At 48.0% G+C, this 14031-nt stretch overlaps 1 protein-coding gene across 1 annotated transcript in view; it reads left to right on the forward strand.

The window, feature by feature from the left end:
- The first annotated feature begins 5038 nt into the window (after positions 1–5038).
- Positions 5039–14031, forward strand: part of RAMP1 (receptor activity modifying protein 1) — a 92247-nt gene continuing 83254 nt past the window's right edge. The window contains exon 1 of the mRNA XM_053283796.1: positions 5039–6857. Coding sequence (XP_053139771.1) covers positions 6806–6857 — 52 coding nt within the window. The 5' untranslated portion in view covers positions 5039–6805. The remainder of the gene's footprint in view (positions 6858–14031) is intronic.

Below are 14031 nucleotides of genomic sequence, written 5' to 3' on the forward strand. Positions count from 1 at the left end.
TCCCCATTGTCATTAACAGACCACTACCTGCTTAAGGTTGGTCTCACAGCTGCAATCCACCCCTGCAGGGGTGGTGGACCTATTAGGATGGTCCATCCAAAAAGGCTGCTGGACCCAGTAGGATTTCAAAAGGCCTTGGAGGATTTTGATGTTGGTGCGGCCGGTGATTCTGTCGATGCCCCGGTGGGAACCTGGAACAGGGAACTCATCAGGGAAATAGACGTGATTGCTCCCTTTCTGACCTGCTTCAAGAATTGCCCCTTGGTATACTGAGGAGTTGCGGGGGTTGGGTAGAAACGGTTGGGTAGGCAACTAGAGCGCAAGTGGAGGAGAACTCTGTTTGAATCTGACAGGATGCAGCATGTGACCCATTTGAAGACTTATGTGGTGGCGGTGCATGCAGCGAAAAAGAGATTTCGGTCTGTGCACATTGTGGCTGCAGGTTCACATTCAGCAGAGTTATCCCGGGTTGTGAGGAGTTTAGTCTCTGCTCCTTCTACTTCCAATCAGTCCCCGGGGTTGTTCTGCTGTGATGCTTTTAATGGGTTCTTTGCGAACAAGATCTCCTGTATTCGGGCTGACTTGGACTCCAGTATTTCTGCAAGATCTATGGAGGTGGTGTCCAGTGATCCCTCCTGCAGTATTAGATTGGATCAGTTTCAATCTGTGACTCCTAAGGATGTGGACAAGGCGGTGTGGTCTACCACCTGTTCTCTGGATCCTTGCCTGACTTGGCTGCTTCTGTCTAGCAGGAAGATTGTTGGAGGTGGCCTAGTTAATATCAAATGCATCGCTGAGGGAGGGTACGGCACATCCTTGTCTGAAGGAGGCAATGATTAGACCACTCTTAAAGAAGCCTTCCCTGGACCCCTTAGCAACGGATAATTACAGGCCAATCTCCCTTGGTTGAGCAAGATGATTGAGAGGGTGGTGGCCGACCAGCTCCAGGCAGTCTTGGAGGAAACTGATTATCTAGACCCATTTCAAACTGGCTTTAGAGCTGGCTATGGGGTTGAGACAACCTTGCTCGGCCTGATGGATGACCTTTACCGGGGAATCGACAGAGGGAGTGTCTCTGCTGGTTCTTCTGGATCTCTTGGTAGCGTTCGATACCATCGAACATGGTATCCTTCTGGATTGCCTGGGGGAATTGGGGATAGGGGGCACTGCTTTGCAGTGGTTCCGCTCCCATCTCTTGGGTAGATTCCAGATGGTGGAGCTTGGTGACAGTTGCTCCTCAAAATGGGAGCTGTTATATGGAGTCCCTCAAGGCTCGATTCTGTCACCAATGCTTTTCAATAACTACATGAAACCGTTGGGCGAGGTCATCAGGAGTTTTGGTGCTGGGTGTTATCAGTATGCTGATGACACTCAAATCTACTACTTTTCATCTTCAGGAAATGGCACTCATTCTCTAAATGCCTGCCTACAGGCAGTAATGGGCTGGATGAGGGATAACAGATTGAAGCTGAATCCTTGCAAGACAGAGGTGCTCAATGTGGGGGCTCAGAATCTGAGGGGTGAGTTAGATCTTCCTGTGCTGGATGGGGTTACACTCCCCTGGAAGGAGCAGGTGCGCAGATTGGGAGTATTCCTGGACCCAGTCCTTACCCTGGTATCTCAGGTGGAGACCATGGCCAGGAGTGCTTTCTATTGGCTCTGGCTGATTCAAAAGCTGCACCTTTTCCTTGAAAGGGATTACCTCAAAACAGTGGTGTATTAGCTGGTAACCTCCTGGCTTGACTATTGCAAAGTGCACTATGTGGGGCTGCCTTTGTACGTAGTTCGGAAACTTCAGTTATTTCAGAATGCAGCAGCCAGATTGGTCTCTGGGGCAACCCGGAGAGACCATATTATGCCTGCTTTGAAACAGTTACACTGGCTGCCAATATGTTTCCGGGCAAAATACAAAGTGCTGGTTATTACATACAGATAGATGATTCAGGCGATTAGTAGACAGAAGAAATTGCCCCTGTACTCAGTTGCCCAGATTCGGGTAAAAGAAAAATCACCCTGATTTGGACCTCCATTTTGTGGCTACAGTGGGTTGGGTGGTAGCACCCAATGGGTGGAAGCTACGAGGCAAATTTCAAAGAAATTGGGCAAAGGTGATTTATTTTAATTTTAACAATTGAAGTTGGCATGTCTTTGTGGTAGATTTGGGGCAGAAAAGAGGTTCTGGGGACAGAAGAGTGAGTCGGGTGGTAGTGCCCTGATATCGACTATCACTGCTCATCCTATATAATAAAATGGTTGGTGTCTACGTCCGTGTCTCTGATGGTTGGTGTCTGCGTCCGTGTCTCTGACGGGTGTTCTGGGCATGTGTGGTGCGTGTGCGCAGAACACCCGAGGGAGACACGGACGCAGTCGCTGGCCGCCATGTTGGGTGGGTAGAGAAGAAGTGGCACTGCAGCCCAGACGACAGCAACGGACGCGGCTGACGCCGCCCAGCTGCCTGAAGCTGAACACAAAAAGACACTCACAGCAGGCCGGCGGCGGCGCGGAGAGCAGCGGCGAAGGGCCCAGCCCGGCCGCAGAGGCCGGCAGCGAAGGGCCCAGCCCAGCCGCGGAAACCGGTGGAAAAGGGCCCGGCTGCGGAGACCGGCGGCGGCCGAGCCGGAGACTGGGGCGGGGGGAAAGAGGTGGCAGCGGGCTCGGCCCGGCCGCGGAGGCCACAGGCGCCGGCGGGCCTGGTCCAGAAAGGGGAGGCTGGCGGTGGCAGGGGCCCTGGCCCGGCTGGGGAGGTTGGCGGTGGTGCGGAGGCAGGAGGAGGAATGGCGGCAGTGGGGCCCGGAGCGCACGACTCTACTGGGGAGGGAAAAGGGCAACAGGGAGTGGGGGAGGGGCAAGAGGGAGTGGGGGAGGGGCAAGGGCAAGAGGGAGTGGGTCGGGGGAGGTGGAAGGGCAAGAGGGAGTGGGGCAGGGGGAAGAGGGAAGGGCAAGAGGGAGAGGGGGAAGGTAAGGGAAAGAGGGAGAGGGGTGGGGGAAGGGCAGGAGGGACTGGGGCAGGAGGCTGACAGGGAGGAGAGGGGGAGGGAGGACAAGAGAGTGGGGTGAGAGGGAGGGGAAGAGAGGCAAGAGTGTGGGGCAGAAGGGAGGGAGGGAGAGTGGGCCAGAGGACGCGGTGTGGACGAGGCGGCGGCGGAGCCGCGGCCCTACCCAGAGGAGGGCCAGAGGACGTGGTGCGGGCGAGGACGCGGTGCGGCCGCTTTCCCCCGGCCAGCCGTGGTTTCTGGCCGGGGAAAAGCTGCCGAAAGGGGAGCAAAGCGGGGACCATGCGGGCAGGGAGCAAAGCAGGGACTATGCGGGACGCAATAGCGGTCTACTAGTGCCCATTAATTTAACGGGCTTAAAGTTACTAGTTCATTCATAATCTCCTTTGGTGCAAAATGATGAATCAATTGAGAAAGAATCCACTTTCATTTCCCACCAAATAACCTACCCTCAGAACATCTCAGATTTTGAAAACAACAAAACGCAGTAGCCCATGGGCTTGTGGTTTTGGGAATGGTTGGCACCCTATGCGCACTACACTGCAACCCGCTCTGGGCCACCCTGGTGCCCCCCACGTGGAGTTATGGGGCTGCTGAGACCCCCATTGCTCCCTATGGGGGGAAAAGCTTAAAGACATGCCAACTTCAAAAAAATTTAAAAATCATTCCTTTCACTATTCTTTGAAATGTGGGTGGTAGCAGGCACCCATTGAGGCACTACCACCCAACCCACTCTTCTTCCCCCAGAAACTCTTTTCTGCCCCCAAAGTACCACAAAGACATGCCAACTTCAAAAAAAAAAAATCATGCCTTTGCCCAATTTCTTGTGAAATTTGGGTGGTAGCTTCCACCCACTGGGCGCTACCACCCACACAACTCTTTTGCCCCTGTTACCCCCTTTTTGTCCTGAGTCAATTCAGATTTGGAAAATTCAGGTACAAATCAAATCTGGGGTGATTTGGGGGACAGATTCAGACCCAACATAAATTGGGGGTGATTCAATTCAGGTACAAATCAAATTGAAAAAATCAATTCATGCACACTCCTAGTTACCAGCATATGCACCACTGTTCTGAGGTCGTTTATCTCAAACAGACGCAGCTGGCATATCAGCTGAGGTTCTGGGGGCAGAAGAGTGGGTCGGGTGGTAGTGCCTCAATGGGTGCCTGCTATCACACTGCCTCCAGGCAGGCATTGAGGGAGGTTGTGCCCTCTTCTGAAGATACTGACATGGAGAATTAGATTTGGGTGCCATCAGCATACTGATAGCACCCTACACCAAATTTCCTGATGATCCAGCGCTTTCATGTAGATGTTAAACAACATCGGAGACAATACAGAGCCCTGAGCGATACCATACAAAAGTTCAGATTTTGAAGAAGAGCAGTCTCCAAGGGACACCATCTGGAACCTGCCAGAGAAGTAGGAACGGAACCACCACGCAGCCATGCCTCCCACTCCCAGTCTGAAATGGCTCTAGATAATCAGTTTCCTCCAAGATTGTCTGGAGCTGGGAGGCCACCCCACTCTCAATTACTGTATGTTTGTACTTCCCCCTTGCTTGCTTTTGGTCCTAAACTTCTGGAAAGCTAAGCAGGACTGGAGAATGGGACAGGTTTGGGGAACCTGCAACCTTTTCCCTCCAAGAGACCCTTGTAAAAGTAGCTGGAAAGCTCTTGAGTCATGAACATGCCATGCTGGTCATCAAGTGCTCTAGCAACCACATTCTGCATTCTAGATTGTGTCTTGTGAGTAGAAACTATGGTGTCTGCAAAGCACTGGTTCCAGTGGGGAAAACCTTTATGCTCTATTACTGAGTGATTTCCACCGGTTTAGTGTGTGTTGTAATTCTCCATACAATACAACAGATGGCAGCAGAAGAAAGTGTCTTGCTGGCCTAGTAGGAAAAGATCAACACTTTCAATGAGCAATTGGGAAAAACAATTGTCAGTATAATTATGGGCATGTTACGATTTAATTGAAGACCTGTAAAGTGTGTGTCCAATCAGTCTCAGAATCAGATTTCAAACTGAAAGGAAGTAAATGAACTTTATTTTCAGTGAATATGTTTTGCAGGTGAATGCAGATTTCACACCATCACTCAAAGACACCAAAACAGAAAAACATACATGTGTACTATGTCACAGAAGAGAGAACAGTCTGTTTTATTCCCAGACTGGTGTAAGGTTTGCAGCATTATTGGTGCTTCAAAAGGAGGACCTTCTACTATCTCATATGCAAAAAGTTGAACCAGGTGTCTGTTGCCACAGGCTCTGACCGTTGACCTATCAGGCACTATCCCCTGGCTTTTATTTTCCCCAGGCTTTGTCTCCTGCTCCTTTGTGTCTGAACCTCAGGGGACCGAGCAACCCTCTTGCCTTGAGAGGACATCCTTCCAAAGTAGCAAGAATAATAAGTAGAAATGCTGGTCCATTAGAAGAAATCCAAACCACTCACACTGGGCCACATGTTGCACAGCATAATGTGGGTGGTGCCAAGCCACCTTCACTTGCTGCAGGCTCATTAGTGAAGTTCCAGCTGTTTTGCACTTCTGCACAGGAGTGCCAATGATGCAATTCACAGATGGCCAAGCAAGGTGCTTCTGATCTAATTCCTGCTGCTAGAGGGTGGGTGCTCATTTGTGCTCAAGACCACTGCCGCACTTCACTATGTGCTAATGCTGCACAATGTGTGGGCCACTCTGAATCCAAGTATTGGTCAACCTTCCATTTCATTAACGGCCTTACGTTGTTTTGCATTGTCTTGTTTTATTCTTTCTGTCTTTCTATTATGACTTTAACTGTTGCTGTTGCTGTTTTAATTAAAGAGCAGCAGCATCCTTTTAGTAGTACTGCCTAAAAAGTCACAAAAAACTGAGCAAACCTCGGAATTCCTCAAAGTTTTTCTTCAGGCTAGATATTCAGCAACACCACAAAGCGGGAGCGGGAAGAGGGCAGAAAACGCAAGGCACGCTAGAAAACCCCCAACTCCGGCTGTTGGGAATAGAGTAAGGGGAGGCGTCAGGCAAACCGTGCAAATCTCTTCACGTAGACTCCGAAGGAAGCCCCACTTTGTTCAGTGGACCACCTTACCTCCTCGAAAGTCTATTAAGGATTGTTGCAGCAGCGTTAATCCGATGACATTGTGCTAGGAGAGGTTGATTTGGGATTGCACCAGGGGCTGCTGGGAGCAGGAAACACAACGGCTGCCCCCTTCGCCGCTTTTTTTCAAATTAAACAAGACATTGAGACTTGCCTCCATTGCACCAGCAGAACGCTTCCGATTTCTTCGGAGGCAGAATGTTTGCACTGCAGTTTATGACCAGCTTGTTCTCGCCCCGTTCCGCTCAGTAACATCCAGCCTGAAGGTCACTACCTTCCTCCTGGGCTCTTTTCCTTGGTCCCTAAGAAGACATCGCCTTCCTGTAGCTTCCGGGCGTCCCCAGAAGGAGTCGGATTTCTTATCCTGGGGCTGGAAAGCCGGTCTCCTACACGGAGCGACTCCCTCTGGCCGGTTGGCACCGCTGGGTTATTTGTACAACTTCAGCTTGCTTCCTTTCCAGCCGCCCGGCGCACGTTGCTTGCTGGAGAGGGCGTGTGCGTAAGAGAAGCGAAGGGGATCGCTTCTTGACGCCTTCCGCAGTGGTGGAGGCGTTTCGCTTCGCTTGTTCAGCTGCTTCCCTCCCTCCCTCAAGCTGGTGCTCTTCAGCGGAGCCTTCCTCGGGATGGATCGCGGATCGCCAACCATCTCGGTGGCGGTGGCTTGAAATAACATCCTCGGAAGTCGTCCAGCTTGGATGTTCTGGCCGAGTCATGGCTTTGGGGAGGATCGTCCCGCTGAGACGTTTCTTGTGGCTTATTCTGGGTGAGTGGCGGTTCTGTGACAATGCAGGGCATTCTCCACTTAGGACAAGGACTTTGAGGAATCGATCTATACATGACAAAATGTCATCGTGAAAGATATCATTTGCCTTATCGGCACAAATATCAGTCAGTCGCTAGTTCACGTATATACAATTACGACTAATACTAAGCTAGTCCCTTTGGACTGTAACACCCCACCTCATCCCAGTAACGAAAAATACAAAGCGATCTATCAGAATTTTCACCAAATAAAGCTTATTGCGAAGCGAGGGGTAGGTTTTACTTCCCCAGAATCCTGCCATCGCTGGGCTGTGAAATAAACACATGCTTTTTGCTGATTTGAGTGCAGCAAAACCAGTCCTTCTTGTTGATTTTTTTTTTAAAATCCAGCTTCTGATTTAGTTTTTAATGCTTTACTCGGCACCAATCAGTATGGATGTGAGATTACTTGAAGTCCATGAGAGCTTGGTCACTGAGTCCAGAGAATCAGGAGGACCTATTTCCCAAGGCAGGCTAGCTCCCAGTAACTTTGGGCATTTAGAAGAAGGCTGCTGAAAGAAGCCGCAAAACTGAATGTGAGCAGAGGCTCACCAATATTAAGGATGGTCCCATACATTCCACAGCAACATATCCCATACATTCCACAGCAACATAGATGTGAACTGATCACCTTAAGTGGCGCAGCAGGGAAATGCTTGGCTAACAAGCAGAAAGTTGCTGGTTCAAATCCCCGCTGGTACAATATCGGGCAGCAGCGATATAGGAAGATGCTGAAAGGGCATCATTTCATAGTGTGTGGGAGGAGGCAATGGTAAACCTGTCCTGTATTCTACCAAAGAAAACCACAGGGCTCTGTGGGTGCCAGGAGTCTAAATTGACTTGATGGCACACTTTACTTTATGCTCTTGATAGGGAACTGTGGCCAATTCTCTGGCCGTTGTTTGTAATACATGTGTTTTCAAACATATGTTTGCCGCATTTGTACTTTGTATGTTTAAGATGCACACTAAAAAAAATTGTGGGCTTACAACTAACAAAACATTATGTGTGAAGAGGCACATAGTCCTTCATTCTGGAATCTGCTCTCAGTGTTAGAGATTATAGAATGTGGAGCAATAAGAAGAGTTCCTCTGAGCATGTATGTAAGATTTCCACAGCCAAAGTGCCTGTGGGAATAAGGGGCAGTCACATGGGGTATTTTCAGGGACAGTGTGTGTGGCTTCCCTGCAATCTTGGGTCCTGGCCTGCCAGTTCTCTAGCTGCCCTAATTGAATATTATAAGCACTTGCTGATACCACCCATGTAAATGCCTCTGCTCAGCTCATTCCTGACAGGGATGTGCACGGAACCGGTGGGAGCCGGTTTGAAGGCGGATGGGGAGGGGATAACTTTAAGGGCGGGAGAGGGTGCACCCTCCCCCACCCTTAAAGTTATCCCCCCTGCCTTCGAACCTTTTGAACAGCTGTGTTGGAACCTGTTTGGAGGCCTGTAAAAGGGCCTCCGAACAGGTTCGTGCACATCCCTAATCCCTGTTAATTGCAGTCCTTACGTTCAGTTTTATTTCCATGTTTTGGCTATTCAGATTTGATTGTATTGTGGCTTTTTGCAGCTTAACGTAAAGTGTGCCGTCAAGTCGATTTCGACTCCTGGTGCCCACAGAGCCCTGTGGTTTTCTTTTGGTAGACTACAGGAGGGGTTTAAAATAAATAGAGTGGGAAATATGTCATGTGCTTTCTAGAGATGAATTGAAGCACTATAGGTCAGAAACATTAATCGTAATCGTTCTTCCTTTACATTTTTGTTTCTTGATTTAAACGTTGTAAAGCCATATCAGTGACCAGTTTCCACCTTTGGGGGACCATATTTGGCTTTCATAGATTGTTTTGGAAACCATATACTCAAGCAGAGATCTAACAGAAATGACCACTTGAACAATGAGTGTCATTAAAAACAACAACGGGTGCTGCCTAATGAGACTAGTATGGCCACATTCAGATGGTGTGTGATACTTGCTTTCCCCCACAATGTCACTGACATGTTATTGCAAGTGTACCTCTCAGTTACTCTGCGGAGTCTATAGCAGAGGCGTCGCAAGGTTGCAGTGGGCCCAGGGACAAGATTTCAAAATGCCTCCTCCCCTTCACTGAAGCTCAGCTCATGAAGAAAAGAAATCTTAAATGAGGCTGAATAGTGGTAACAAAAAGCATAGTAAAATTTATTATATATAACCTATGTGCCACAATAGAACATCATCCTAAATTATTTTTTAAAAAGTTCTGTAAATTGTGGATGATGCAAGTCATTTAATGGTGCTAGAGAAAGACCTGCTGTTCTGGTAGCTCCAGGTCTTAACACTCACATCAGTTTCGGAGGATGGATACAACTGAAGGAAGCCCGGGCAGGTGCGCGGCTGGGGGAGTCAGTCATGTGACTTGCCTCTGGGGGGGGACCCCAAGGCAGTGGGCCCCCAGACAACTGTCTCCCCTTGCCCTGTTATAGTGACGCCCCTGGTCTATAGCAAGGGTTTGCAAGCACTGTGTGTTTCCTATCACATGTGGTGGTGTAGTCAATTGTGATCACCTTTGATTTCACAAACTGCTATTCTGATAATGGCATGCAGTGTTGGTTTGGCTGTGCAAAATACACCAGAGAGGATGAGGTTGCAGCACTGGGTTGAAGTAGATGGCCTTTTCAGTCCCTTGCAGCTCTGTTGATTCTGTTTTGCCTGATTGCTACCAGTGGTGACAATCATGATAGAACAAAAGATACCAGGATCTGTGAGATATTCGCATGATTGTGAATCTGCTTGCAGCGGAGGAAGTTGGCTTTGTCAAACAAACTGCAGCATGCACAAGAACCTTTAAGCACATTCCACACCCCCACATATATATAAATAGATTCCCGAACAGATATTATTCCTATTTACATATTTCAGAAGCACAATGCATAGTCTGCACACATATTTGCAGTTTCCCCCCTAAAACTGCAGATAGACCATTCATTCAGTCTCATCAATGTATACAGCACTTTGCCAAGTAACCAACAAGGAAACAGTCCCTGCCCTGAGGAGCTTACACACAATTCAAAACATGAGGCAGTAAAGGGAGGAGAGGAAAATAAGAGTAACAGGAAGGGAAGAATATGCATTCAGTTCAGCTATAGAGGTTTGGTCTCAGTAGGGGATGAGAACTAAACAGTTAAACCAAAGAAAGGTTTTATATTTTCTGTTAGTTACCGTGTTTGTTTTTAATTACATGATTTCCATAAAAGTATGTGTTATCTAATGCTTTTGTAAAGTGAATACTTGCATAGATATCACAGGTTCCATTCTTTGTTCCTTTAAAATTCTAGACATTAAAATGACTATCAAATATGCATATTGTTATGAAAATAGCTTTAGATGCACTTTCTGTCTTCTTGATGTGATACTTCTGTTACAATGCATAAACATGAACATGTTAAACAAATTATTCAAAGAAATGTCCACTATCTTTCTTTGATGCAGTTTTCCATCCCAGAAGGAGTCTAGTGAATAATGCATTGGGTTGTGCTATATATAATGGCCGTATCTGTACAACATAATTAACTATTTATTTACTACTGTTAAGCTTGTAACTGTTCACAATGAAACTAAAGACAATGCAAGTCAGACAAAACCCACATTCTGCCTTTGCTTTAAAATAGAAATTCATGGTGCAAGAGATGGCTAATTTATCATATATTGATTGAAAAAAAATGTTTTTACTAATTAAGAAAGTCCTTTCTTGATTAAAAGAATGTGATATATTTCATAAAGCAGTTGTTCTTATGTTTCCTTAGCTGTGATCCTACTCACTCGCTTACTAGAGAGTAAGTCCCATTGAACTCAGTGGTTGACATCTTTGTTGGAGGGCTATAGACCACCTCCAGCCTCAAAGGCAGGATACCTCTGAGTACCAGTTGCAGGGGAGTAACAGCAGGAAGGAGGGCATGCCCTCAACTCCTGCCTGTAGGCTTCCAGCGGCATCTGGTGGGCCACTATGTGAAACAGGATGCTGGACTAGATGGGCCTGATCCAGCAGGGCTGTTTATCTTGTCTAACAAAGCCCCTGTGGGTAGAGGCACTCTTACTCCTGGACTTTGGGGCTGAAGTCCAGGACCTCCACAGCTCCTGGGGCCCTCCAAATCTTCTTTAGTCTGTCCCAGGTGGTGTGGTCGCCCAGCGGAGCATCATGATGCTTAATTTGCAGGGGGTCCAGGCTCCAACATTACCTAGGTGCACTGTGGGCCCACAGCACTGCTCCCGGAGTCCTCTTAGCTGTTTCAGAAGAAAGCTAAGAGTTCCAACTCTGGAACTCCTCCATAAAACGGAAAGTAAATTGCAGATCTTCAGCAACATATTCCCAGTCTTACAGAGCAGTTCCTGTGCATGGGGAATGCTCCAGACCAGTGTTCCCTCTAACAGGGATTTCCAGATGTTGTTCACTACAACTCCCAGCATTCCCAGCTGTAATGGCCTTTGGCTGGGGATTTTGGGAGTTGTAGTCCACAACGTCTGGGAATTCCTGTTAGAACACTGCTCCAGACTCTTAACCCTCTTCTGCAACGGTGTGCATGCTCAAAGGACTGAAGGACTAGTGCAGGGGCTAGCTCTGTGGGCCTGCAGGGACTTAAAGCATGAGCTTTGTTAGTCACGATGTCAGTCAGCAGAAGAGACTTCTGAGGAAACACACATAGACTTGCAAGTATTGGAGCAAGATAACTGTTGACTACAAACTTATTTAATCCCATTTTTCCATGTGGAATATTTATAGTGATTTACTAAAATTAAATAAATGGATTGAATAAATTAAAATAGATTACATATGTTACATACAGGGTTTATGCTGCCAAGGGCTTTACACCTAACATTCTCATTATATTTAGAATGGTACAACACAGACAATGTGTTAATAGGACCTCGCAGATTTATACATATGGCTGCAGAAATAGTAAAAAGAGGGTTGTGCAACCCTCAGGGACATATTCCTGGCAGAGAAAAGGGCAGGGGTGGCACATCAGTAAGGGCGGGGGTGGCTATGCTCCCCTTCCCACCAAACAAACAAGCTACCAGAGAAACTCAAAGGTTCCAGTACAGGCAGGCAGCAAATCCTCTAAGCAGGGCTCCTCAACGTTGGGCCCCCAAATGTTAGTGGACTTCAACTCCCATAATCCCAAGCCCCAGTGGCCTTTGGTTGGGGATTATGGGAGTTGAAGTCCAATGATATCTGGGGGCCCAACGTTGAGGATCCCTGCAAAGCATGGAGCTTCCTCCAGCCCCTCCTCTTTGGTTGTTGCTTCCTTCCTTGTTCTTATTGGCTGGGACAGCCTGCTCAGGGACATAGCTATAATTGAGCGAATGGGTTCAAAGAACACGGGCCCCCACCTCCTGAGGGCCCTCCAGCTCCACCCCTCCCTATTTTCTTCATTATCTCCCTCAATCTGGGGGGCTGTCAGAGAGAGGGATGAACACGGGCCCCCTCTCCCCTAGCGACGCCCCTGATACCTGCTAATCAAGCTCTTCCAGCCAGTCTAGTCCCTAGGGATCCCTAGGCATCGGCCACTCCAGGAACTCAAAAATAGGTAGAAAATACAGCCCCTGAAGCCACCAGGAAGTGTATTATTAACCCATTTTTAAAAATTCTTGGAGTGGTCCAGGCCAGGCCAGCACCCCTTAGGAATCAGACTGTCTGGAAGAGCTTGATTAGCAGACTGTTCCAGCCAATAAGACCAAAGAGAGAAACAACAGCCAAAGAGGAGGGGCTGGAGGAAGCTCCATGCTTTGGTGGATTTGCTGGCTGCCTGTACTGGTACTTTTTGGGGGTGAGATTATGCAAGTCTTGGCTTTCTCCCCTTGAGTTCTCTTTTCTGCCCGTCTTTCTCCTTTCTCCCGCCCCTCTTCTTTTGTTCTTTGCTTTCTGTCTTTTGCCTTTTGCCCCCAGCCTTCTGCTGCTGCTTCCCCACCACCACCCCATTTTCTGGTTTCTGCTGCCTCCCAACTTTCTGGTTTCTTCCTTTTGCCCTGCTTTCTGCTTCCCCCTGTTTCTGGTGTGTTCTTTTTGCCCCTATTTTTCTGCCTCCCTCCATGTCAGCGGGCTTCCCCTCTACCAGCATGGAGGAAAGCACGGTGTGTGGCGGGGAGCTCCTGCCATGGCGAGTGAGCTCTCTTCTGCCCCTCTAGCCAGAATGCCCACCAGCCGCCACTGGGAAAGGGCTTTTGCCGGGAGGGAAGAGGATAGAAAATCACTTCCCTTCTCCTCCTCCAAGCCAAGCCTCACATGCAGCTGGTTTACTGGCACCGTCCTTGTGAGGTCGGAGCTCTTGTTCTACCCTCCTAAGGCTGCATTGCATGTCACCCACTACCTACTGGTATGTGCTATTTTTTGCTCCAGTGGTATGTCATTGTTAGCCTTTGTTAAATCATGTCCCATGTTAATGAGTTTAATTGATCAGTAATGTCATGGATGTCAGTGCAATATGGTTGATTTTGTTCAAGAAATGCCCCATGTCTTGATTAATGTGTTCACTTGACTGTGACCAGTGGAAATATTTTACAACATTGCACGGGATCTTCCACATGCCCTCCTCCCCACTGCAGCCCCACAAACACTTTGAAAAGCTGCTCTTGAGGCCTAAGAGATCCTTGGGAATTGGGATGTGGCACCAGGGTCGGAGTGCAGGAGTCCTGAAATCCAGGGCACATGGCTGATGTTGGGAAATTTTCCCTTTAATGATATCAATGGCATAGACTAGTCACTTTCCCCCAGCCCCCACTTTAACTTCATCTACCAATTCTTTCTTGTTAGTAAGGACTTACTCCTTGTTCTTTCTTCACTTTTGAAAGATCAAGTCAGCAAGGACGTCAAGAACTTATTAGACCTTCTGTTCTTAGCAGAGTTAGACTTCCAGCAGAAGTCAGGATAATTGGAATCCCTCTTTACTACTAATGCCTGCCTCTCTGAACATATGGTAGTATCTAAAAAATAAATAAAAATCACCCATGTCTTCTGCTTGGCCAAGTGGTCCATAGTAAATGCCCACTCTGTATCATTATATGATTATGTAGGCATGTTCTCTCTTTGATATAGGAAAATTTCATTTGGGATGTCGCCGCCCTGGTGTGAGGAACATGTACGTGTAAACTAGCATGTGATTTT

This window comes from Hemicordylus capensis, chromosome 1, assembly GCF_027244095.1.
Source record: "Hemicordylus capensis ecotype Gifberg chromosome 1, rHemCap1.1.pri, whole genome shotgun sequence".
NCBI lineage: Eukaryota > Metazoa > Chordata > Lepidosauria > Squamata > Cordylidae > Hemicordylus > Hemicordylus capensis.